This window comes from Capsicum annuum, unplaced genomic scaffold, assembly GCF_002878395.1.
Source record: "Capsicum annuum cultivar UCD-10X-F1 unplaced genomic scaffold, UCD10Xv1.1 ctg3001, whole genome shotgun sequence".
In the NCBI taxonomy this organism is placed as follows: domain Eukaryota; kingdom Viridiplantae; phylum Streptophyta; class Magnoliopsida; order Solanales; family Solanaceae; genus Capsicum; species Capsicum annuum.
This window is the reverse complement of record NW_025836542.1, coordinates 1-27,798: the sequence shown is the minus strand read 5'-3', so window position 1 is coordinate 27,798 and position 27,798 is coordinate 1. Positions and strand designations below refer to the sequence as shown.

General features: G+C 28.7%; 1 protein-coding gene across 1 annotated transcript; it reads left to right on the top strand.

Annotated features, from left to right (window-relative positions):
- On the top strand, positions 1-25,062 carry LOC107846861 (enoyl-[acyl-carrier-protein] reductase, mitochondrial-like). The gene is made up of 9 exons (XM_016691131.2): positions 1-271; positions 978-1,075; positions 17,889-18,020; positions 18,744-18,887; positions 19,315-19,520; positions 20,208-20,284; positions 20,387-20,465; positions 21,162-21,274; positions 24,869-25,062. Exons 1-9 carry the CDS (start codon positions 174-176, stop codon positions 24,960-24,962), a joined length of 1,041 nt encoding a protein of 346 aa, XP_016546617.2. The 5' UTR covers positions 1-173; the 3' UTR covers positions 24,963-25,062.
- Positions 25,063-27,798: the final 2,736 nt, after the last annotated feature.

Below are 27,798 nucleotides of genomic sequence, written 5' to 3'. Positions count from 1 at the left end.
AATTCATTCAAACAACTCATCTAATTATTTTCCAATCAGGTTTAATGCGTAAAGTTTCATAATTGAAAATAATCTTTGCCAATTAATTTCTTTTTTATTAGTCAATAACTATTTAGGGAGCAAAAGCATTGACCCAATTTTAATCAGTTGAGACTTGAGAAAGAGGGGGATATATGTTGTCACAGAAATCACATTTGCCGGCAGCCACCATGTCTCCGCCGTCTATGGCGGCCGTATACAATATATACGGCCCCGTTGACACCGTCATCAGGTCAGAAGCAATTATGCACGTACTCGAGATTTTTACGGGCTCAAATTTATAATAAAAAGTCATCATATATTTCAGATCTTACCCTTTTTAATTTATTTTATATATAATTTGAAATTATTATTTTATTTTTTATGCTTAAAAACTTATCTAAATTGATATTAATGTTTACGATCACCAATCCAAACATTAATAGATGATCTATAGTGAAACCTTTAAACCTAAAAATTTGATCACTCACCAATGAATTTGGTGATTTGTTAATATTTTTGACAAATTAACAATTTAGGTTCGTTAGGGATTCATTTTGAAGATGTGGTTAAATTTGAACTTATTTGATAAAAATTTGTACATTTTGATGATGTTTTTGACCAATTCCGAATGAAATTTCGTGGGTTGAAATTCAAGGAGCCGATATCAAATAATATCATATTTGTGGAGTTTTGTATAATACGGTCAAACAGTAAAAATGTATGTAAGCAAAATTTATATATTATAATCCATTTTTGTACAAGATTGATCCATTATTTATAATAACTGTATAGTATCGTACATACCAGGTTGCAGATTAAAAAAAGGCTATGTGGATAAAAACTAAAGATATTCTTCTAGTGGTACAACATAATGTGTTCGACTGTATATTTTTAAAGATATTTATTATACTATTATTGTATAAAAGTTTAAATTTTATTGTATAAAAAAAATGCAGACTGACTGAAATTCCACCTATGGAGATCAGTGAGAATGATGTGTGCGTTAAAATGCTGGCTGCTCCAATAAACCCTGCTGATATGAATAGAATTGAAGGTATGATTTAATTGCCTAACAATCAAAGCATGCATATGTAAAAAATCATGTTGCGGTTCTGATTAAAAAAAGTGGGAGCGTTGAAGTAACTAGTAAAGTTGTTCATGTGGTTTGGTTCATGAGTTTAAGCCGTAGAAATAGTCTATTGTAGAAGCAAAGGATAACACTGCTTATATAAATCTTTATAGTTCGATCCTTTCTCAGACCAGACCGCACATAGGGGGAGTTTTGAGGCATCGAGCTGCCGTTTACACATTGAAAATCATGTCGAACTTACAAAAATAAAATTTAAAACATAAGAATAGTTTCATAATGTTACGAAGGGAAAGGCATAAAAAAAATATGTGAAGTTATTTGTTCACTTTAGTTGGACCACTTCCCATGACAGACATTTGTCTGTGTGGGGAAGTTGGGTGGTCAGTTCTTTTGTAGTATTTTTGTTGTTTCAACTGTTTTGCTCATTAAAATCTTTGGTATTTACCAAAATTAGCTATTTTTCTACATGAATTAAGTTGTATATATTGATAATATATATTTCTTTTAATATCATCAGTACATCAATTTGGAAAACAAGTGGTCATGTCTTTCATCATCCAAAAGACACATTATATTATTCATAACTCTAGGGATGTGCATCGGTCGGTTTAGTTCGGTTTTATGTGTTATTGGTTCGGTTTATCGATTTTTAGTTTTTTAAATATGTAAAACCAATAACCAATCAATAAGATATTTTCTTATCGGTTTCGGTTTATCGATTTTTGGTCCTTAACGGTTCGGTTTTCGGTTTAACCAATAAGAAAATACTCATAAAATAGAAATAGTAACAACTAACATAAAAAAACGAAATCTCAGTTACCGCCAAAATCCTACGCAATGCATTTTAGTTTACAAAAATCTTCAAACTTGAACTAAATGTTAGTTCGGAAAAAAACTAAATCTTAATTGTTGGAAGCTACTAAATGCTTCAAACTTTCTAATACGATAATACTCGAGCTTTATATTGTTCCTTTGTTGCCCTGAATTGTGAATAAATAATGTATAAATATATAGAGAGAGAGAAGTAATATAGATATTTATGTATATGACATAAATAGGGATAAAATAATAACTTAGTGTATTTTTATTGAGTTATCAGTTTAACTGATAACCCAATAAGTTAAAATCAAAGTCGAACCATTTACCCAATAAAATATTTTATAAAACCAATAAAAAACCATTAAGTCAATAACCCAATACCAATAATCCAATAACATTATTATCCATTCAATTTATCGATTAGTTCGGTTTTACCAGACCGTACAAAACCCCCTATTGTGATTGATAGGCCTATCTTTGATGAACAATCTTTCACAATTGCAAGTTGCAATATGAAGATCCATTTTGCACTTTCATTATTATTGCATGTCAGCCTTCTCCATTCTACCTTTAAATTTTCTTGTCTCAACATATACTCCCTCTGTTCTGGCAGATCCATTTTGCACTTTCATTATTATTGCAATATCATTCTACTTTTACTTCTCACTAATTTTTTTAATTAGATTTTATTTTACTTATCATTTTTGATATGTCAAGAAAATACAACTTCTTTTCTCCTATTTTACCCTTAGCATTAATTATTTTTTCTTCAAATTAATTTCAAAAACATAATGTAAACATTATTTAATTAGGATACTATGATAAAATAGGAGAAAATTATCTCCTATAGTATTATTAGATCTAAAATAACAAATTTTAGCAACACTTTTAGATAATTGCATTGATAGCAATTTATTAAAAAATATATTATTTTAATTATATTTTCAAAATTCATTTTTAGTTATATAATTTAAAATCAGTTCCAAATTTATAGGGTTGTAATCAATATTCCCTTAAATTGTGTATTGATAATTATGGTAAATATATATTCTCTTTCTCCATTCTAATACTCAGCCTTTCAAAAATTTATAGAAAATTCTGATTCCATTAACTTACTCATATAATATTCATATTCTTCCCTTGACAATATAAGATTGAAAAAAAGTGGGGCTAAGATAACATTCATCTTCTTTCCGAAAAACACAAAATTGATATATTTGTTTTTTCATTCTCCATTGTGAATCATGTCTAAACCAAAATTCGATTCTACTCCTTCGCGTAGAAGTCCTAGAATATTCAACCAACGATTTGTTCCATTGTGAATCATTATTCAACCAATGATATGTTCTTCTTCATCAGAAATTCTCTTTCTTCTATTTTTCCTTTTGTTCTTTAAAAATAATATGATATAAGGAGTATTGTCAATTTCTTTATTAAATACTTGTTGTATATAACAATAAAAGATATGTCACTGGATATTAGAGAAAAAATATTGAACAATCAGTTTGTGTTGGTAACAATATAAATAAGGATTTAAATATAGATCGTAATCTTTCATAAGAATAATATAGTGAAAATTATCTTGTATATACTTATTAAACTGTTTTGTGTATGAATTCTATATAAAATCAGTATGAAATAATTATAATGATTGCAGAAGTTGGTATAGAAATCGACTTTCATCAAATATTATACGTTATTATTTATTTTAGTGTATGAAATAAATATAAAAACTTGTATTTTTTGAATTATTTCATGTATGAAACCTGTATAATATCAATATTACATTCAAGGTTTATAAAATAGTTTCTTACATGCTATATTTATATGGAATGGGTATAATGTGATTGTGATATTCAATTAAGAAGATATACTTAAGATTATAAATTGAATGCAATCAGTTTATAAAGTGTTTTCTTACATGTCACATTTGTATGAAATGGATATATAAATTGATACTTATGGATTGAGATATTAAATTTAGCTGATACCAATTTATGGACCAGTCCCCAAGGGAGCAATAACCATACTTCTGTGGAGAATCTTTACCAGTTGAAAGGTCTTAATTTGACAATTGGTAGCCGATGTTGAGTGTTTGTAGTGGTTCGTTGCAATCAAAATTCATAAAGAAGATAGTGTATAAATTTAGGTGGTACCAATTTGTGACTGGAACAACTAAATGGTGTACAAAAAGAAGGTAGTGTATGAAGATGGAAACTCTTAATGGAGGCATTAAAATAGGAGAAAAGAAAAACGGTTAGAGAGATTTGGGGTGGATTGATATCACTAATTAAGGATAACTATATTTAAGGAAGGATTATTGTATTTTAATTGTATTAAATCTTTATTTTACTTTTCAATAATTAATTTTATATATTTAAAAAAAAAGAAAAAATATTTTTTTTTTTTGTTTTTTTATAAGATTTACTATAACTTAAAAAAATAAAAGTTATGCTATAAATTGTAATTTCCTATCTAATAATTACTATCTACATTTTTTCTCCATAAAATAGTCATATTATTAACTATTTTTGTTAATAAATATGTCAAGTTAAAATGTGTCGAGTAAAATCGAATGGAGAAAGTAACTTAATAGAGAGTTTCGAAATTCCAATAGTTTCACAACCTCGTGACTACAGCCAGCTTCTCTAGATATTTGCTCGGAGAAATTAAAGTATCTTTTGAATCGCCCATGATGTTTGGCTTGATTTGATATTTCTAAAAATTACATAAATACACAACTTATATTTTCAATATTACAAAAAATTTAAACTTTCTAAATATATTATAAAAATTTCAACATACACAGAATGTTCTATATATGTCGGCTATGTTTCTTATATTAATAGGGAGAGAGAGTAAAGTAATTAAAAAAGTGGGAGAGAGTGTAATTACTTTCGAAAGAGTTGATATTTATGTTATTTATACTTGATATTTTACACTAGATTTTTTGAAAAGTGCTAAATGACCATAATTTTTTGGTTAAAATTTGGTCACAATTGTGAAAAGACTTTCATAGCCTTGTTTTAGATTTTACCATGTTTTCTCAAATAAATTCCCTCCGAATCTTCTTAATAGATGTAGTAACTTTTTCCTATTCCCTAAACTTATTGAACAACTAAAATTGATTTATACAAAAATAATTAATGAATTTAAGATACATTTATTATTTATTAAAAGTATATAAATAAATATATATTTGTAAATAATTTTAAAAATAATTAATACATATTATTCAATAAATTTTCACATAACTTAATTAAATATAATTCAAAAGATAAAAAAATATGAGTCTATAATCTCATTCAACAATGTAATTCTATTTTAATTCAAAAATTAAAATAGTATTGCAGTTAATCAGTTTTGCTACATGAATAAAAAAAATAAAAATACGAGCAATTACATAAAACTACAAGAAGTTAATATCGATACATAAAAAGAAAGAAAATAAATAATATCAAGTTAATTAAAAAGTAAATTTCATCTGAATTTTGCTAAATCATATCGAAAATATATAACAGAGGTTCAAAATAAATTAATTACACTAGTGTAACCGCACGTGTCTTGCACATGTAACATTTGTTTATTTAAAATTAAATAGTTTTATCTATTGTGGGATTTTTAATAAAGTGTAAAAATTCAAATCATTTTTCAAAGATACTTCATACTTTAAGATAATAATGTAAATATAAACATATATTTTAGTATAGGCATATAGATATTTTACCACCCGAAGTTTCAAATGATTGATAGACCATCACTTTTACGTTTTTTACGCAATACCTATTCCCTTGCTGTCAAAGGGTAAAAGAGACGTATCAATTTGAACCATATTTGTCGTATGATTATTTTTCTTTTTTTTCTATATTTAAAATCTTTCCTTATTTTTAAAGCAAAATCTTTACAAATCATTGATTATATTCTTATTGCGTACATAAACTTTTAAAATTTTGGTACTTCTTAATTTTTTTTTATTCTGAAGTTTTTATATTTATTTCTAGATTTTTAAAAATCTTTTGAAAACCAAATTTAGTTGATTTAGAATTCTTAAATTAATATTAGTTGTCATTAATTCTGATGACTTCTATATAAGGAAATATTTTATCATATATATATTTAATTAATTCAACTCTTAAGTATTAGAAAAAAATAATGAAAAGAAGAATTTGTCTAAAGCAAAGACTTTTAATGAAAGACAAAAAATTCAAACAATATTTATAAGACACTTCGCACTTTTAATATATTATAAATATAGATTCAGGATAATATTAGAAATATCTCTAATGTTTTACCTCTTAACACAACTTGTTGGGGATAAACAATATTATACTTGCTTTGATTTCAGTTATTCAATTTTTTAATTCTTTTAATTTTCACCTACAACATGCTTAGTGTAGTTCCACAATTTTTCATACCTCAATTATTTTTTAAAAAATTATGAAAATAAAATGAGAATTAATTACTCATCAAAAATTTTGGTTCTATTTCATAATATTTTTTTTTTAAAAAAGACATAAGATGAATAAAAGTAGTATAAAAAAATTACACATATTAATCATTAACTGTTTGAAAGTGAAATCTACTCTTATTCTTTATCAGTAAAAGGATGCTCTCGCATAAGTATAACTTGACATGTTTTTGTCATAGTAAAATTACAACAACAATACAAACATTTTAGGTATAGTATATTACCCCAAGCAAAATAATGTAACTAAATAAGTATTTTTGTTTCAAGTTCTAAATAATTTTACTTCAATTCCATAAGTAATTGTTATGGTGAATGATTTTTGATAAAATTTTATAGCTAATAATTACTTTTTATCATGAGTAGAAATTTATTGTAGCAACACTAAAAGTTAAAAAAGATCACATTTAAGAGCGAGATATTTTATCTATATAGTGATTGAATAACTTTTATTATAAAATGAACACTATTGAGCTAAGATAATTAAACGTGTTAATCATTTGATTTGACTCGATCTTACCGAACTTTACTAGTACAGTTGAAGAATATTTATTGTAAAATAAATATTCCGTTATAATTACAATCTACAACATAATAGATTTCATAGCAATGAGTATAAATTCTGAATCATAGTCCATGAAAAAATGATAAATAAATTTTAGCCACATCTATTTCTACGAATACTATGAAAACAAAAAATTATTGTTAAATTTTTTAGCGAAATAATTTTTTATATTTAGTTACGACGTATTTTGTTAGTATATCTATCTATAAAAAAATGTAAAGTAACAAAATTTTAAGCATGTCAAAATATTTTATTATTAAAACTCTACATTCATACACTAATTTTCATATTCATTCAAAAAGTCGTAAATTTAAACTAGCATGATAAAACTTCAATCGAAAAATAATCTCATATGTATATGTGAAGTTTCTTAACACAAAGTTAAGAAGCTTGGCTAAAATGATTGACTTGTACCAAATATATAACTTCAATCGACTCTAGATTTTCCATTGCGTTAAATAATCTCATATGTATATTTACACTTAGAGTGATAAAAAAGAATGTTTACAAGGATCTCATATATTTATTTTACAAATTGTAAATTAACGACTAATAGATAAATTTGTATTGATTAATTTTTATTTTCTTAATTACACACTACTATATTTGACAATTATTTAATTATGTAATTGTTAACTAAAAAATTAAATAATTAAAAATATAATGCATAAATTGTCCATTCCCATGTATTGAAATAGTTTTCAATGTATTGGGAAATGCTAATAAATAAAATAGTCTTAAAAATTTAAATTTAAAAAGAAAGGGGCAAAAATATTTAAAAACTAACTAGTAGTTTATAGTGTGAACATATCATTTTACTATTGTGGCCAAATTTAAGTCAATTTTTTATGGCCAAAAGGATTTTTTCATATTTTTTACTATAATATGTATGTATCCATTGAACTCACAATTTATTTTCTTGTTACAAAAATTTCACAAAAGTTGACACACAATTATTTTGTTTCAAACAGTTAGGTCAGGAAGATTGAGCCCACCAATAGCTTTTTGGGAGACAGTTTCTCTTAAGCTACATTTAGTACATATTAAAGGACAAAAGATACTTTCTACAAATGGCTTCAGTTGTTTTGAGTATATTTTTCTTTTTCTTGGCAGATAGCAAATAACACACTCTTGATAAGTTATAATCGAGCACAGTATGACAAATATTTTACAGTTCAAAATGGGATTTTCCCCAACATTTTATCCAGCAGAAGTTGGCATTAAGGATGTGTTTGATACGAAGGAAAAATGTTTTCCATGAAAAATATTTTTCTAGAAAATGTTTTCCTGGAAAATAAGTTGGTTTCTTACTTGTTTTCTTATGTTTGGTTGGTGGATGAAAAATATTTTTTGAAAAATGTTTTCTAGTGTTTGGTTGGTGTATGAAAAAATATTTTTCCAAAAATACATTTTAGTGTTTAGCTAAATAATAAAACTACATTTTAGATAAAAAATTTTGACCTTGAAATTTTTTCTTTTAGGGTGTGTTCGATATGAAGGAGGAAAAACGTTTTCTAGAAAAATAAGTTATTTTTACGTATATTCTTGTGTTTGTTATGCAAATTGGGTAAGTATATATTTTCTAAAAGTATTTGTATATATTTAACAAAAACAATGAGAACGAATAGGATAACAAAGGTGGAAAAGAAAAAAGTTATGAATTAAAAAAAAAATATATATTTTTTTTTTTTTGGGAGGGTGTTGGTAGGTGGGGGTTGAAGTTGTCAAAATAGGTAGTAAGGGCAGGGTAAGAATATTTTTTTTGATTTTTTTTTAATTCTCTTTTTTTTAGGGAGGGGCTAGTAGGGGTGGAGGTCAGGGTAGGGGGTAAGAAAAAACTATTTTTTAAAAGGGGGAGGTTGGTAGGGGTGGGGGGAGTGGGATCGGATAGCGGAGGGAAAGAAAAAAGTTTGAATTTTTTGTAAAAAAATTAAATATTTTTTTTGAAGGGAGTAGGAGTTTGAATGTCGGGTAAAAAATTGAAATAGTTTTTTTGAATAGGGAGGTGGAAGGGGGTGGGGGTCGGGGTAGGGGAGTGAGGGTGGGGTAAAAAAATTTTAAAATTTTTTGAAAAAATAAATTTAAAAAATTTAATTTTTTATGGAGGGGTTAGGGTATGGTAGGAGGGAGGGCAAGAAAAGGTTTGAATTTTTTTTAAAAAATTAAATATTTTTTTTGGAAAGGGTGGGGGTTTGGGGAGGGGGGTGGGTGGGAGTAGTTAGGGGTTTGAGTTTTGCGAAGGGGGTGAGGCAAGAAAAAAAATTGATTTTTTTTATAGGGGGTTAGGGGATTGGGGGTCGGAGTAGGGATTGGGATTTTGAGAGTTGTATGAATATTTCAACTTAAGAGTGAGGTTGGAAGAGAGTTTTGAAAAATGTTTTCCTTATTATTTGAAGGAAAGTCATTTTCCTTAGATTTGAGAAAAATAAGTTGATTTGGAAAACATTTTCCAAAACCTTTGAGCCAACCAAACATAAGAAAATTGAAAAACATTTTTCAAAAAATGTTTTCCTTCATACCAAACATACCCTAAATAATTGAGTCTCTCTTGTGCTAAGTGGCACCCCAAATTTCTGAAAGACATCTCGCTTTGACATGTTTTACGAAAATTAACCCAACAATAGGTTTTCGCCATATCAATCTCGAGCATACACTTAATTAGGACATACACTCTTCTTAGTATATCTCTTACTAGTGTTGGGTAAATGCGGAATAACAACAAAAATATTTGCAATAAAATAATAAAAATAAAGTGAAAAATAATGACACAAGAATTTTACGTGAAAATTCTTTTAAATAAGAAAAAAAATCACGGATCAAGAGAAACAACTGATATTACTATAATAAGAAATTTTACACAGTATAGCCACAAGTATAATATTCAAAGAGACTATTACACACTCAAAAGAAATAGCCCTCATTTGACTCCTATCTTTCTAAAATATCGTTCACTCTAATTTTTTCTTCATAGACTATTTTTATCACAATCTATGAAATATTACACTGCTCTCTATATTGTTTTTGTTATCTTTGTTTGGAGTGTTGAACCAACGAGCTGATGAGCTCCTTTTATAGGAAAAAAATTGTCCACGTCAATGTCATCAATGACATCAAAAAATCATTGAAAACCAAATCTACTGATACCTTTTCTTGACTTTTTCTTAGTGAATAACTATAAGTTTGACAAATTAAGGATATGAGCATGCAATAATTATAGACTTGTATTTTCTGCATCATAGAGGATGGGGATGGACCCTACGAATCTCCTCCTTCAGTCCCATGCATCTGAACAATGTATCCCTGTCTTCTTAAAGAGAGCTCATGCCGATAAGTTTTTTGCAAATTTTGAACTTATCTTTTGGTACCATCTTCGTCAGCATATCTGCAGGATTTTTACTCGTGTGAATCTTCTTGACATGGAATGATTCGTTCTCCACTTGATCACAAATTCAATGCTACCTCACATTAATGTTTTTAATTCTTGCATGGTATATGGAGTTCTTGCTCAAGTCTATTGTACTTTGACTGTCACAATAGACAAACTCCATTTGGTGCAAACTAAGTTCTTGAAGAAACCCTTTGAGCCATATCATTTTCTTATCAACTTTAGTAGTCGCAATATACTCAACTTCAGTCGTAGATTATGTAACACACTTCTGCAACTTCGACTGTCATGATATAGCTCTCCTTGAAAATGTAAATAAAAATTTAATACTGAATTTTCTATTATCAAGGTCACCTGTCATATTAACATCTGTATATCCCTTCAAGATTGGATTCGATCCTCTAAAATACAAACAATCGCCTGAGGTGCCACTTAGGTACCTCGATATCCATTTGACTATTTCTCATTGTTCTTTTCTTGGATTTTCAACAAACCTGCTGACAACACCAACTACTTGAGCAATATCAAGTCTGGTACACACCATTGCATACATTAAAATTTCAATAACGGAGGAATACAAAATTTTGGTTATTCTCTCATTTTTCTCCTTTGTTGTAGGACATATTTTCTTGCTCAACTTCATATGACTAGTAAGGGGTAGGTTACAATATTAGCATTCTTCGTACTGAAGCGTTCCAGTACACGTTCAATGTGCTTCTCCCGTGATAAGTAGAGCTTCCTTTTATCTTTGAGCGAGTAATCCTCATGTCCAAAATCTGCATAACATCATCCAAGTCTTTCATAGCAAAAGATTTGCATAACTAATTCTTTAACTCATTAATCCTGGAAGCACTCTTGCCCACAATCAACATATTATCCACATATATAAAGAGGATTATAAAATTATCATTAGAAAAACTTTGTGCAAATACAATAATTTGAAGAAGTCTTCCTATAGTCTTGGTCCCCATAATAGATTCAAACTTCTTATACCACTGTTTAGGAGCTTGCTTCAAGCCATAAAGACTCTTCTTAAGTTTGCACACATGATTCTCCTTGCGTTTTACCTTAAAGCCTTCTGGTCGTTACATATAGATCTCCTTTTCGAGGTCACCGTGAAGAAAAGTTATTTTCACATACATCTTCTCAATCTCTAAATCAAGACAAGCAGTTAAACCAAGAATTGTACGAATAGAGGTCATTTTAGTGATAGGAGAAATATTTCGTCAAAGTCAATACCCTTTCTTTAACCAAATCCTTTGACAACAAGTTGGTTTTGTATTTGGGCTTCAAGCTGTGTTCTTTAAATTTTACTTTGAACACCCACTTATTCTTCAAAGTTTTCATGCCCTTAGGCAATTTCACCAACTCATAAGTATGGTTCTCATGTATAAATTTCATTTCATCTTGTATGGCTTCAACCCATTGATCCTCATATTTATCTTCCATGGCCTCCTCATAATATTCAGGTTCTCCTCGTCAGTGAGTAATACATACTCATTAGAAGAATAAGAAGAAGGAGAAATTTGTTGTCTTATAGAACTTCTAAGTGGAATATTTGACTCGTCCATAACTTCACGAACAAGAGCATCATTAACAACAACTTTGTTGTTATTATCAACATTAACATGCTGATTTGAAATATAATTTTGGGCATCATCATGGTTATCAATCCCACCAACAACATGCACACCCATATGAGAAGCTTGATTAACTACACCATCAGAACTTGAAGGTTCTAGCTTTTTTGCTTTGTCAGTATCTTTAATGGTTTGATTCTTCAGGAAGACAATATCACGACTTCTTACAAACTTCATCTCAACTGGATCATATATCCTGTAACCAAACTCATTAAGGCCATAACTAATGAAGATATACTGCCCTGTCTTGGCATCTAACTTTGATATCTCATTTTTTGGGCACATATACAAAAGCTTTGCAGCCAAATACTCTCAGAGGGTCATAGGAAACATCCTTTCTATGCCAAACTCTATTTGGAATATCACTTTGCAAAAAAATAGCAGGAGACTAATTAATAACATGTGCAGTGGTCAATAAAGCCTTACCCCAAAAGAAGTTTGGCAATTTTGCTTCAAAAAGCAAATATCTGATTCTTTCCATCTAGGTCCCATTCATTCTCTCTGCCAAACTATTTAGCTGAGAAGACTTAGGAGGAGTCTTCTGGTGTTTGATACCTTATTGCTTGCAGTATTCACTAGAGATTCCACAATATTTAACATCATTTTTAGTACGAATACACTTCAGCTTCTTCCCCATTTTTCTTTTAATGGAAGCTTGAAACTGCTTAAAGACACCCAACACTTGGTCTTTAGTGTTTAAAACATAGACCCAAAGTTTTCTTGTGCAATCATCACAAAAAGTGACAAAGTAAAGTGCACCACCCAAAGTCCTTGTATTTATTGGATTGCATAAATTTGAATGCACTAGCTCAAGCAACTCTATCTTCCTTGAAGGAGGATGAGACTTGAAAGAAACTCTATTTTATTTTTTAGCTAAGCAATGCTCACATTTTTCTAATTAGCACTTTTGAAATCTAACAGTAATTTTAGTTGAGTTTTAAGTTGATGTGTGAATGAAAAATGAAGAGAACAAATTTGAGGAAAAGTGGAGTTTCACTTAAGAAAGTCAAGTTCTCCCACATTGGTAGGAGAAAGGAACTTTCTTGTATTTTTATTGAGAAAAACTCTTCCAAGTGAATAGTGAGGCAATCAGAAAGAGATGCCTCGCGGCGGCGGCGGCATCACTTGCTCGGCTCTACTTTGGCATCGTATTTGAATTTGAATTTGGATACGTCAAATGATTAATTTTTTGGACAAAATTTATTTGAAACTTAAAAACAAATGAAAGATTAATCCAAAAAAATCTAATGAAAATATTTTTCTCTATTTGCGGACGCATTTCGAATGCAATGCTAGTGCATACGCAACGCACCTCGAAGAGACGCAACCCTTCGAGGAAAAGATAAACTATTTTGAAAAAGGTGTGACTTGTGCGCTCAGCATGGGTGCATACCTGGCATAGGCTGGCTCTGTCTGGCGTAGGTCCAGCACAGAAGTCAATGGAATAAACTAAATGCGACCTGCGGCCACAGGTCCAGTACGAGCCGGGCGCAGGTAGCTGCTACCTTTTCAGAAAAGTATCTTTTCATGAACTATTATTTTCTTTTTGAAAAGACACTCAATGACTATAAATACCTGAACTTTTCCTCAGGTATAGGTATGATTTTTGAGTTGAAAACAATCTTCTTTTTCTTCTAAAACTCTCATGTGATCTTCAAATCGTTGAACTCATTCGAAGTTTCTGAAAGTTTGAGGTACCACTACTTTCAAAAAGTGAACCATTTTATCCTGGGAGAAAAGATTTCATAACCTCGAGTACTTGAGGAAAATAAATTTCTTAAGGACACACAGTGAAGTCGGTGAACTTGGTTCTAAAATTCTGCTTCATCTTTATTTCTTAAAAAGTTGATAAACACTTCACTTTGATATTTCATTTTAATAGTCATTTGAACTTGTGTTTTAAAGTGTTGAACTTCATTGAAGTTCTTGAAAGATTGTTCTTGAACTTGGTGTTGAAATTTGTATTGAAAACATATAGATTTTATACCCGCAAAATAATAATATTAAAGAATTTATACTAATCTGTACTATTTAATTTCTGGAGATTAAAACTTATTACTCTCTACTCTGTTTGAACTTAATAGTGATTTGAAGATATAAGAACTTCATCACCAGTTAGAGTTCATTCGATTGATGATTGAAAAAACATAAAAACTTTATCGTTCAACTAGAAACAAGTTGGTGTTTAAAGTTTCTAAAACTTTATAATTAGTATTCTGGCATACTAAGTTGGTTTTCTTTTGGTGACAACAAAATGAATGCTAAAAGTCATGCAAATGATGGAATGGAAAGTGCAACAATAAAAATTATTGCTATGATAAGTCGTACAAGTGTTGCTCTTGAAATGGCACCTGCGGAGAAACTCAAAAAGTTTTCGAGTGTAGATTTAAACGTTGGCAGCAAAAAATGTTCTATTTGATGACTCTAAATCTTTAAAGGTTCATCTCTCAAAATGCTCTAGAATTGTCTGAAAAGACACCAGACAAGGAGCGATTTGTTGTAATGGAGGCATAGAAATACTCAGACTCTAGTGCAAGAATTTTATATTGAGTGGCCTCTAAGATGACCTGTACAATATATACAACAGTATGAATAACTCGAAAGAGTTGTGGAATGCTTTGGAATGAAGGTATATAACTGAGGATGGAGGAACTAAAAACTTATTTGTTGCAAAGTTTCTTGATTTTAAGATGATTGACAGTAAAACTGCCGTCTCTCAAGTGCAAGAATTGTAAGTAATCATCCATGATCTCCTATTAGAAGGTATGGATATAGTAAATACCTTCTTTGAACATGTTAAATGTGTTCTTGATAATCACATGACCTTTGTTGTAGGTTTGATTATGAATGAAAATTTCCAAATAGTGGTTATAATAGAAAAATTGCCACCTTTGTGAAAGTATTTTAAAAACTACTTAAAGCATAAAAGGAAGGAGATGTAAGTGGAAGACCTCATTGAGAGGTAATGCATTAAAAAAGATAACAAAGCAGTTGAGCAGAGGTCAAAAGAAAATTCTGCAATCAGTGGAGCTAACATTGTGGAGGATGACCCTAACAACTCAAAGAAACGAAAGAAATCATCTGGACAACAAAGCAATTCTTCAAAGAAGAAATTCAAAGGGAATTGCTTTTATTATGGAAAGGTTGGCCATAAGTTCGTAGATTGTTGGGTCCCTAAGAAAGGCAAGAAGAAGGATCAAGCCAACATGGTTGAATCTAAAAATAAAGTGGATGATTCATGTGTCATGCTTTTAGAATACAACTTGGTGGGTAATCCTAGAGAATGGTGAATTGATTTTGGTGCAACCCGACATATCTGTTCCAACAAGGAGTTGTTTGTTTCGTATGCTCCGGCTTAAGATGAGAAGATTTATATGACTAATTACGCAACAACAAAGGTTGAAGAAATGGAAAAATTTGCTTGAAGATGACACCAGGCAAAGTGTTGACACTCAACAACGTCCTTCATGTACCGAAGTTGAGAAAAAACTTGGCTTTTACATCACTTCTGATCAAAAATGGATTCCAATGCGTATTTGTTTCTAACATATCCCGCATCATCAGTACCCCAATAGAAATCAAGTACAAACGAATATTTTTTTTATATTATTTAAAAATAGTTTAGATCTAATACTAGTTTTCAAACAAATTGTATCAATACCAGCCACCTTAGATAAAGTATCATTGCACATACTTAAGATTTTAAAGTCACTTGAAGTATAAGATGAGAAAAAATCCTTCCTTGATGTCACGTGAGATATGACACCAGAATCCACAATCCAGCTTGATTCATCATAAGCAATTTTTATTAGATTCGCATCAAGGACGGTAACAAGATCTTTGATGGTGACTGTGGTTATGCAATTTTTATTGTTATCTTCTTTCTTTTTCTCCTTGTCTTTGTTCTCCTTCTTAAACTTTTGATAAAACTTCTGTATACGTCCTTTTAAACCATAATGATAACACTTAATGTATTTAAATTTGCCTCTAGATTTACTTTTATACTGTTTTCTATTTTAACAACCACGATTCTTGCTTCTCCCCTAGGGCCAGTTACCAGAACATCCGATAGAGAAGAATTGTGAGACTTTCATCTTATCTCTTTAATAAGAATGTCGCTTTTGACAAAATCCATAGATATTATGTCATTGATAGAAGAATTTGACAATGAAATTCTAAATGTTTCCAAGAGTCTAGAGGAAATTAAGTATTAGCAAGCCTTAAATTTCTTATTCAAACTTAATGCCCATAGCAAATAACTGGTTCATGATCTGTAAAAGCTATTCATGTGATTTGCCACCAGAGAATCATTGTGGTATTTAAACCCCAATATTTATTTTATCAAGAACTTTCTATTATTTTCAAACTTCCGAGCATACAAGCTTTCAAGATGATCCCATAAATAACGAACATGTGTCTCCCCAGAATTATGGTTCAACATATTATCGTCAATCCACTGTCTAATTTATAAAATTGCAAACTTTTCTATGCAATAGGTTCCACTTCTTCATCGATTTTATTTTCAGGTTTTATAGTGTCAAAGATCGGTTGATGAAAATTCTTGACATAGAACAGATCTTTTATTTTTTCCTTCCAAATAGTGTAATTAACGTCATTCAAAGTAACCATTCTACTTGTGTTGACTTTTATCGTTTCATCCAAAATACAGATACTGCAAATCATGTGCTCTAATACTAGATTGTTGAAAAAATGTAGGATAACAATAAAAATATTTGTAGTAAAATAATAAAAATAAAATAAAAAAATAATGACACCAAGAATTTTAAGTGAAAAACCTTTTAAATATGAAAAAAATCATTGACCAAGAGGAATAACTGATATTACTATAGTAGGAAATTTTACATAATGTAATCGCAAGTATAATAGTCAAAGTGACTACTACACACTCAAAAGAAATAATCCTTTTTTGACTTTCAATTACTAAAATATCTCTCACTCTAATTTTTCTTCACAGACTATTTTTATCACAATCTGTGAAATATTTCACTGTTCTTTCTATATCATTTTTGCTCTCTATTTGGTGTGATGGACCAATGAGCTGATGAGCTCCTTTTATGGGCGAAAAATGTCCATGTCGATGTCATTAGTGACGTCCAAAGTCATTCAAAATCAAAACCTACTAATATCTCTTCTTGGCTTTTCCTAACCAATAAATGTAAACTTGACAAATTAAAAATATGGGCATGCAATAATTGTAGACTTGTATTTCATGCATCATGGAGGATGAGGCTGAACCCCATAACTAGCTCATTATTATGTATAGTATTATCTATTATAATTTTTTCAAGAGCAAACACCGACTACTAGAAGCATATCGAGGTCCCAGATTAAGATAGAAAACTACTAGTACTGGAGTGTTGATCTCTGTCCAACAAATAGCCTTATTCTTGTAGTGTATTGTTTATTATAATCTTTTCAAGAACAAAGACTGACTACTAGGAGGGTGTGGAGGTTGCAGATTAAGATAAAAAACTATTAAGTAGTGGAGTGTTGTCTCTATACTACTAATAACCTTATTCTTGTAGTGTATTGCTTTTGGTTTCTTTTATCATATGTGTTTACTATGTTTCAGTTATCACACTATGCTATTGCTATTGTTTTCTTCACTATCATTTTATTCCCTATCATATCTACCTTGGTTTGTTATATTTGGGCGAGGGTCTTTCTAAAACGATCTCTAACTTCGCGAATAGAGATAAGATCTGCATATATTTTATCCTCTTCAAATCTCACTTGACATAAAATTTAACTGAGAATGTTATTATTGTTTTCAAATGACTTGAATGTGGAAATAATTTTTATGGTGTACGTACATATAACTTAATTTAATTCATTGTTTGTATGTATTTTATGTTTTTTTCTTAAATTTTGATGAATAACAGGAGCATATCCAAATGGACCACCACTACCAGCAGTGGGTGGAGGGGAGGGGGTGGGAGTGATACATTCCGTGGGTTCTGCAGTTAAGGATTTTTCCCTTGGTGATTTGGTTATTCGTGCACCATATATTCCTGGTAAATATTGCTTCTATGTTGTTTTTTTGTCATAAGGTATATTGGATATCGAATAAAAAATAAAAAATAGAAATATTATAATAACGTGATTGAAATTTCGTATATCCTATATCGACTTATTTAGGATTGAAGTTTAATGTTATTATTGTTCTTGTCTAACTCTAATTAGAACTACTAAGTGCGTCCCGTCTATGCTATATTAGCGTGTAACAGTAACTTTTATATACAAACAATACAAAAGAATATAATTCTTACTTAACAAAATATTAATAATTTTAAATATTTATGTGAATGGAGGAATCACTACGCATAATATGCTTGATCGGCGTATTTTTTTTGTTCTATGTCTCATAACTCTTCCTCAACTAAGCACGGATAGAATACCAATATAAAATAAATTTTTTTAAAAAATCTATGCTTTTGAAGGTGAAGTTTGTAAATAGAACAATTTCTCCGGTCGTATCTCCACGATTAATGCAATTTCGGATATTATGTTTCAATTCTCTAAATCTAGTATTAAGCGAAGGTTACGCTTCTGTATTACGGGTCTTAATTAATTCTTTTTTCATGACCACATATCTTTTCGGCTAAAAAATGAAAAATCTTTCTCATATTACATAAATTGAATATTCATTTCAATCGAAAAAAACCATCTTTTTCTCAACAATATTTGTCTCTCCTGATAAGAATAATAACATTGTAACTTAATTATATTTTGTTCAGGGGCATGGCAAACCTATATGGTAGAAAAAGAAAGTTTTTGGCACAAAATTGATAAAGGCACCCCAATTGAATATGCTTCCACTGTTTCTGTTAATCCAGTCAGTGCCTTGAGAATGCTCAATGAGTTTGTCACTTCGAAACCAGGTCAGTTATTTTCTTTTTCTTTTCTTGGAAATTTACTTATTGCTCACATTGTTTCGCATTTGATTAGAGTTATGCCGGTATTTGTAATATACTGTATTATTTATGCAAAGTTTAATTATCTATCTACGTATTACTTATTCATGTGCATTTATTCCATCTCCTATCGTACATAAAATTATATATGTATACTCCCTCATGACTTGTACATGTATTACTTGTGCAGGTCACTAAATTACAAATCAAACACCGCATTAATTTTATATATAATCTTAACCAGCAACCAAACATGATATTACTTATGTAGGATCTAGTACATAAATAATATTTCTCATAACCGGCTACTAAACGATGTGCTTTCTTGCTTTAATTCCCATTATATATTTTAACTCAAATTTGTGTGTTTAATTCCTCAAATATATATATATAGGAGACTCAATAGTGCAAAATGGAGCTACAAGCATGGTGGGGCAATGTGTTATTCAGCTAGCTCGAGTTCGTGGAATTCATAGCATAAATATCATAAGAGATAATCCAGGATCTGATGAAGTTAAAGAAAAGCTCATTAAACTTGGTGCTGATAAAGTGTTTACTGAAAGTGAGTTGGATGCAGTAAAACATATCAAAGCTCTCCTGGTATGTTCATTGAATTTTATTCGCTATAATAGTAAATTATAATTAAAAAATATATTTTTTGTTAAATTAAAGTAACTGAACTTTCATATTGCTATGATAGTGAAACATATTTTTTTTTTTGTCACATTGAAGTAATGTAATAAAAAATATTGTCACATTGAAGTAATTTAACTTTATCCATATGACAATCAAGTCATGTTACGCATCCCACATCGGAAAAGAGATGGGTAATTGGTCTCGTTATATAAACTTGGGCTATCCTCCCCTCATGAGCTAGCTTTTGAGGTTGAGTTAGGCCCAAGATCCATTCTTTACAAGTCACTCCACTATAACGATAATATATCGATTTAATGTTATATTGGTTGCGTACAACATTAACATATTTAGTCTAATCATATAAAGTGGGGTTTTGGGATGGTAGAATGTATGCCGGGCACACAACTATTTTATCGTTATATTGTATAAAATTATATCCATTGAAATTTCACAAATGAGGTCAACTATTTTATCGTTGTATTATATAAAATTATATCCATTGAAATTTCACAAATGAGGGCTGGAGAAGATAGAGTGTACGCAAACCTTACCACTATGAGGTAGGGAGATTGTTTCCTACGGGATAAAACTCAATGACTATATGCAATTACTTATAACTTCTATTTTTTTTTATTTTTTTTTATGTTGTAGGGGGATACACCTCAACCTATTTTGGGGTTGAATTGTGTTGGTGGCAATGGTGCTACTTTGGTCATCAAATTCTTGAAGTGAGACAATAATTATTATTCTTAATTTAATCTTCAATTACAATTAGTGATAAGTGATTATAATTAACTTTATCATTATTAATAATTGCATGTTGGTTTCAGGCAAGGTGGTACTATGGTTACATATGGAGGGATGTCAAGAGAACCTGTTACTGTATCAACTTCAAATTTCATATTCAAGGTTAGTTTAAAATGATGAATGAATTGGGACTATTGAACCATCATTTTAATTATAGAAAAATTACGTGATGTAGCTAATTATACTTTGTTATATACTTTTTATAGTGGTACTTTTAAAATTACAAAACGCAATGAGATTATGCAATTTTATAGCATATATACACTTATATGTATACTTGTGTATCCAAAAACCTTAGTCTTCGCTGTCCAACCCAACCTCACCAGTTCATCAGTGTTTCATTTGACCATTGGAAATCGACGTTGTTTCACAAAGACCGCCATACATATAACATACACTTATACACTTTTGAATACAGCTTGGACAGTCTCTGCACATATAATTTGAAAATACATACGTTGGATCGAATTGACCACACATATAGTTGATGTCCATATACATACACATATATGCAACTTCTACTTTGAAAATATGTACATACACAATTGGTCACACATACTGTTATAATCTGATACTATATCTGCACGAATACAGCATATTTTGCTATGTTTTAAAAGAAAAATGCTCCTATACCTTTTGAAAAAAAAAAAAAAAAAACTCTCTTTATTTTGCAAAAACAAACACTATTAGTGCTACTTATAATTTTTTTTTCTCACTAATTACTTGTATTTTTATATATATACACTTAATTGGATAGAGAAAAAGAGTCAAATTTATTATTGGAAAATTTTGTTGCAGGATATTACATTGAAAGGATTCTGGCTGCAAGAGTGGAAATTAGACCAAACTAAATACAGGGAATGGATTGATTATCTCTTGGACCTTGTTCGTGCTGGGAAATTGAAATATGAGTATGTTCTCTCTTTATTACTTTACTCCGGTGATAAAATTAGCATATGAAAACGTAATTTGTTCAAGTCTGGACTAGTTAATTTATTGAATCGTCGAATTCCGTCCATCAAAATATTCCGTCGATATACACATCTTAAGTTAACTCATGAAAAATCTTGCCAAAATATTTTTTTATCTAATATGTTATGTATAATTATAATGAACAAAAAAATAACTTTTATTAGCTACTTAAATATTATAGCAACAACAAATGGATTAAAACTAAATAAAATTTGAACAAAGCTATGACCTATTTTTTATCCTAACTTATCTCGATCACTTTATTTTTAAACTGATGATGTTACTCCCACCCAATTTATATGACACAAATTTTTTTTTTATTAGTCAGTACCGAAAAGATTGATATATTTCTGTTTTGTAATAATTTGACTTTAAAATATCAATTCTACGCTTAATGAGAAGATTTAAGTCACACAAACACATATGACTTATTTCGTAAATTTTATATTGAATCAAGTTATATCATAAAATTGCGACAGCCTATCTAAGTGCAATATTTCTTGCTTTATCATATGCGTATAAAAGGACGGTTTGGACAGTGAAGCTATAAAAGTAGACTTTATACTGTACTAAAATAGTTGAAAAAAAGTAAACTAAACTAAGGAAGGCTGAAGGGGTTTTGGTAGGTGAAAATCATTTTTTGACATGTTATGGTAGGTGGATAAGTTCTTTGCTAAAAATTGGACGATGGGTGTATAATTCTTTTTTTTTTTTTTTTAAAGTATGTTAATGATATGCAAAATTAAATGCACAGTTAATATTTAACTTTTATAAAAAAATCTTAGTAGATTAATTGATTAATTACATGAACTTTTACTTTATTGGTGAGGGTTCGATTTCCCATATTATAATTCTCTCCTCTTCGATTCCCCCACATTATAATTCTCTCCCGCATTCCCATTTCCCTACCCCCAATTTAAAGAAAAAAAGTATTTAACTTTTATATATCTCATAATTTTCTGCATCTAAGATGGCTCCGTCCATGATGCCAACCATAAAATTTTATATTCAAATCTCAATATAGATAAAAAAAAAAATAATATATTAGATACTTTTTAAATATTTATTTTAATTTTAATAAACAGAATTATCTGAAATTTATTATCAGTAGATTAGACGCATAACTAATTTTCATAAAATTAATTGAGCAAGCCTAAATTGGCTGGAACACGTATCAAAAAGGAAAACGTTAAAAGCTGTCATATTCAGATGGGATATTTGAAACAATGCCATTTTTGGAGAATTAAATAAAGGGTATGACAAGGCCTTTTTTGTAGAATCAAATTGGGTATGTTTGGTATGATGGAAATATTTTCCATAGAAAATGTTTTTTTGGAAAATGTTTTCATCAAAAATAAATTGATTTTTTACTTATTTTTTTATGTTTGGTTGGTAAATGAAAAGTATTTTTCAAAAAATATTTTATGATGTTTGGTTGGTGAGTAGAGGATATTTTTTAGAAAAATATTTTCTAGTGTTCGATTGATAAGTGAAAAAATATTTTTTAGAAAATGCTACTATCTATTAATTAGTATATCAGTGTCTCTAGCAACTCAACAATTTGTAAGAACTAATTTAAGCATAACAAATAATATCAATATCGAGTACTAAAATATTACAATCACTAAATTTAAGCAACTATTAATTAATAAATATAGGAGACATTTTTCAACATTTTGTTAGGACAATCTCAAGATACTACAATTAATAGAAATATAACAGAACGACAAATTTATTCAACCCCGTGAAACAAGTTACATCGATAACAAAATGAAATATGTAATTAACAAAAGTAACATAAGTAAGTCTTCTTCTATACATATGAAAATAACAATATATTCAACGAATTGAAAATAGAAAAAATTCGGGCTTCATTATTTTTTATTTCAAACAGTAAAAAATTGAAGCAAAGCACAGTGAAAAATATTTTCGAGTAATGTAAATTTTTTAGAAATGTAAATTTTTTGAGTCATGTAAATATAAGTGTTGTTGGGGTGGGAAGAGGGGTGAGGATGAGGTCATAAGTCACATTTATCATTTTTCGAAAAATGACTTCTCTTGGCCCATGAGGTAAGTCATTTTCCATCAAATGGTGAAAAATAAGTTGTCTTGAAAAATATTTTCCTAAACTTTTGTTGAAACCAAACAAGAAAAAACCGAAAAACATTTTCTGAAAAATATTTTCCATCATACCAAACACACCCTAGCGTATGACAATGCCCTTTTTGGAAAATCAAAATAAAGGGTATGGAAAAGTCTGTTGGGAGATGGAAGCAAATATGGAGAATTAAATAAAGGGTACGGAAATGTTTGTTGGGAGATGAAGCAAATAATGCAAGCACATTCATTTAACTTGAGTTCAGATTACATTTATGATCTATAATTTTGAATATACAGAAAGTAGACATTTAAATTAGTATAACGTTGAATAAGTAGATATATACATCCTATGTGACATAATACACGTAACACAAATTACTTATATAAGATGTCACATAGAATATATGCGTCTACTTATTTAATTTTATATAAATTTAAGTGTCTATTTGTAGACACATATTTATGTATTATATGACTAATGCAAAACTAAAAGGACTCCACAAAATATATTTTTTGCTCATTTGATGAAAAAAGTACCTAAATCTATTTCAAGTATCAGAATTTTTAGAAACATAAGAAGTCATTTATTACTGTTTTTTTATAAGTCTTCCCTTATTATTTCAATTAGCGAAATATTCGTTAATATATTTTAAGGAAATCAATATGAATTTAAATTAGTATTCTTATGATTTAAGTTATTAAGTATTTGATTAAAGTGCAAAAAGAAAACTATAAATAATACTTCTTTCGATCAATTTTAATTGTCATATTTTTATTTTACACGTTTCTTAACATTTATGAGAAGAGCTTTTTTTATTATTATTATACCTTCATTTATGTCTTTAATAAGTAAGTAGATGTTTATAAAAAAAAGCACAAGGTTGGACAAATTTAAACAATAAAACATTATGTATATTGACTTACTTAGATCTTCATATTTAGATTTTTTATGCTAACCAATCGAGGTTTATTATTTTCAACAAAAATTAATATTATTAAGGATAGTAAGATATTGACTATTGTGTTGATTTTTGTCCTTTTTTTTTTTTTGTTGATTTTGGGTCGAGGGTAGGTGAGATTGTCGTAGTAATTCCCTCTGCATGATTTTGGATTCCTTTTCGAACTTTGCATATAATAGAAAATTTAATGTATCGTCTTGCACTTTATTTTTGCATATAATAGAAATTTTAATGTATCGTCGTGCATTTTATTGTTGTGACAGAGGTAGAAAGCTATTTAAATTCAAATCTTACATTAAAATTTTAAAACAATAAATAAATCACAACTCAGTTACTTATCGAACCTAATAGCTTAAATTCAAATCTTACACTAAAATTAAGAAATTTTCTAAATCATATCTCAATTACTTACCCCTAAAATTTAAAATTCATAAAATTTTATTTATGATCCACTAATTGTGCATTTTGATTCAGGATGGAGCTACTACCTTTCAACGATTTTCATAAAGCTCTTGAGAAGGCAATGGGGAAGCATGGAAGTCAAAAGAAACAAGTTCTTATATTCTAAAGTCAAGGACAAAGTCGTAATTTCATTTGTCATTATTATTATATTCAACTGAACTTTTAAGAAGCTTTATTGTTTGTTCAAACTGTTTTGAAAAGTAATTTTGGTGCAATTTATAAACTTTTGACTTTATTGAATGTTGCCGAGAACATACCTTAATTATGGTGCACGTCGAAGATTTGCTGAAGTACCCAAATAAAAAGGAAAAAATAAAGCATTTGATAGTTAGGTACCAATTGTTCTATGTTTATTTTTTTTTTTTCAAAAAAAAAATTGTTATTTTTCTTTCTGAAAACGAGGAGATCATATTAAACAAGGCTTTGATAGATGACAGTTAAGGGTGTTCATGATTCGATTTAGATCAATTTTTGATTAAAATCATAATCATATTAATAAAATTAATTTTTAAAATTCTAAAATTAAATCAAATCAAATAAAAAAATCATAAGTTTGGTTCTTGTCGATTTGGTTTTATTTTTCTATTTATGATTAGTTGATAAATTGATAATAGTAAAATAAGGGGATATGAGACAATTGTTTCAAATGAACGTTTGTAATCAATAAATTTTTTCCTTGCTATCACAAGATGAACTTCTATTATTTTTCAACAATATTTCAAAGTTTTAGCATGTTCAAGTTGCATAAATATACAGATTCTTTCAGTTCACATGTATAACATCCATGGAAGCAATATACATCTTTAAATAGAATGATCAATCCTTAAAAAATCAAAAGGGCAAGTTATTGAAGAGTAGATGCATTTCTTAGCAAAGAAAATTAAGAACTAACGATACAATGCACCACACCACATATATACAGTTAGATAATTAGATTAGATTGCCGAGTTTGGACATATTTTTTAAGAAATGAGATTTAAATGTACTATAGTGCATGTGAAATTACTAGACTAAAATCAAATTAATGATTAAATGATATAAAATATTTATAATTATTTATGAAAAACTAATATTGTGTATTCAAATAATTATAACGTTTATATATATAATTTTTCAATTCATTTTTTTTTTATCATTTCTAAGTAGAATCATAATCAAGTCAAATATTATCGATTTTTAAAATTTAAAATCAAACCAAATCAAATCAAATATCGATTTGTTTTAATCGCTTTAATTTAATTTACGGTTTGATTTGGTTTATAACCAAACCAAACCCCTAATGGCACTTAGTCTTTCAAGTATTTTTATTGAGTCTTTTTTCTTTCTAAGAGGTGAAATAGATCAATCTGAAGCATAATATTTTTATATTTATAACACGTTGTATGTCCCATAACCTCACATTTCTGTAGAGTGGGGAAGTTATTCCTATAACAAGGAAGAGTGATCTCTTTGCCATCAAAAATATTTCTATGTGATCAATTTTTCTTAACGGTATTGAAAGCCTTCATCTATAGAACTAACATATACTTGTTTTCAGTAAATGCATCATTAGAAGTGACACACAAAATATTTTCATTAATGGGACCATATAAAGTCAACATTTCATGACTTCAAAATTTGGATGTTTGTAAGCGTGGAATAATTTTACTGCTTGAATTTCTCTTCAACAAAATATCAAAGATATGAGTCACTAATGATATTGAAATCTTTGAGATCGTCAAATGCTCAGAAGTTTAGCATTTTACTTAAGCAATGCAATGCGCAAATTTTCATCTGCCGCGTGATTTAATCATAAATCACTCACAATATACTTCGTACACTTTTTACTCTCTGCTCTGTTACTTTTTCGTTGTTCTGATTTTCTTTTTAAAAATTAGAATATGATATAAATTTTGGCCGACAGATTAAAATATAGTCTATCATCATATTGATAGAGAAAAAATTATAAATTATAATATTTTTTATATCTAAAATTTAATTTTAAATATCAAATTAATCTAATTTAATTTAACATTAAAAATTAGTCAAATCAATTTTTTAAAAAGCCAATGTAATAACTAAAAAGAAAAAGATGGATAAACGAACTCGGAACCAAAATGAGCCACAAAATAAGAAAAGTAATTAAAATAGGCCACCTATTTAAAAATTACTAAAATAGGCTAAACATAATAATTTATTAGGTTTTTTAATTTTTTCTTAACGGTGAATTAACGGAGTTGACTTTTTTAAAAATATAAAAAATTATTACGTTTTATATATTTATTTATAAAACGTAATAATTTCTTACGTTTTGTTAAAAAAAATATATAAAACATAAGAAATTATTATGTTTTATACGGAAGCCGAGATAAAAAAATAGTGATTTGTCACTAACACTAGTAAAAACTTACGTTGTGCTTTCTGCACGTGGTCCCCACCCCCACTTTTTCCAATTTACATCAAACTAAAGATTATTTTTTTGACATATCTTGATAAATTAATTATAAGGACATATCCAGGCACATTCTTGTAAACTTGTATTTAGATAATTTGTGATCCATCTTGTCTTGCAAGCTCATTTGTTACGTGCATAATTATTTTCTTTTACTAGTTATTTATAATCTCAGTGAAACTTTAATATAAATCATAGTAAAAGACGATTCAACAAAAAAATCAAATATAAGACCCATTAAAAATATTTTCTTCTTCTTATTTTTATTTTTTTATTTTTTTTGGCTGCACTATTGGTGCGAATTGTAGTTTTCAATTAGTGCTTCGATTAAGATATTAAGGAGACTCACATGCATAAATATGTTTTTTATTATAATTAATGAAGTAAAAAATCACAATTTAATTAAGGGGTATACAAAAATTATACCGATAATAATGTTATTGATTATTTATCATTATTTTTTAATGATTTTATTAAAAAAATTATGTTATTTATTTGATTTTGATTTTTT

Coding starts and splice junctions, on each gene's coding strand:
- LOC107846861 (XM_016691131.2), top strand. CDS start 174: ATGTTGTCACAGAAATCACATTTGCCGGCAGCCACCATGTCTCCGCCG. Junction 1,076..17,888: donor TGATATGAATAGAATTGAAG/GTATGATTTAAT, acceptor GATGAATAACAG/GAGCATATCCAAATGGACCA. Junction 21,275..24,868: donor GCTGGGAAATTGAAATATGA/GTATGTTCTCTC, acceptor ATTTTGATTCAG/GATGGAGCTACTACCTTTCA.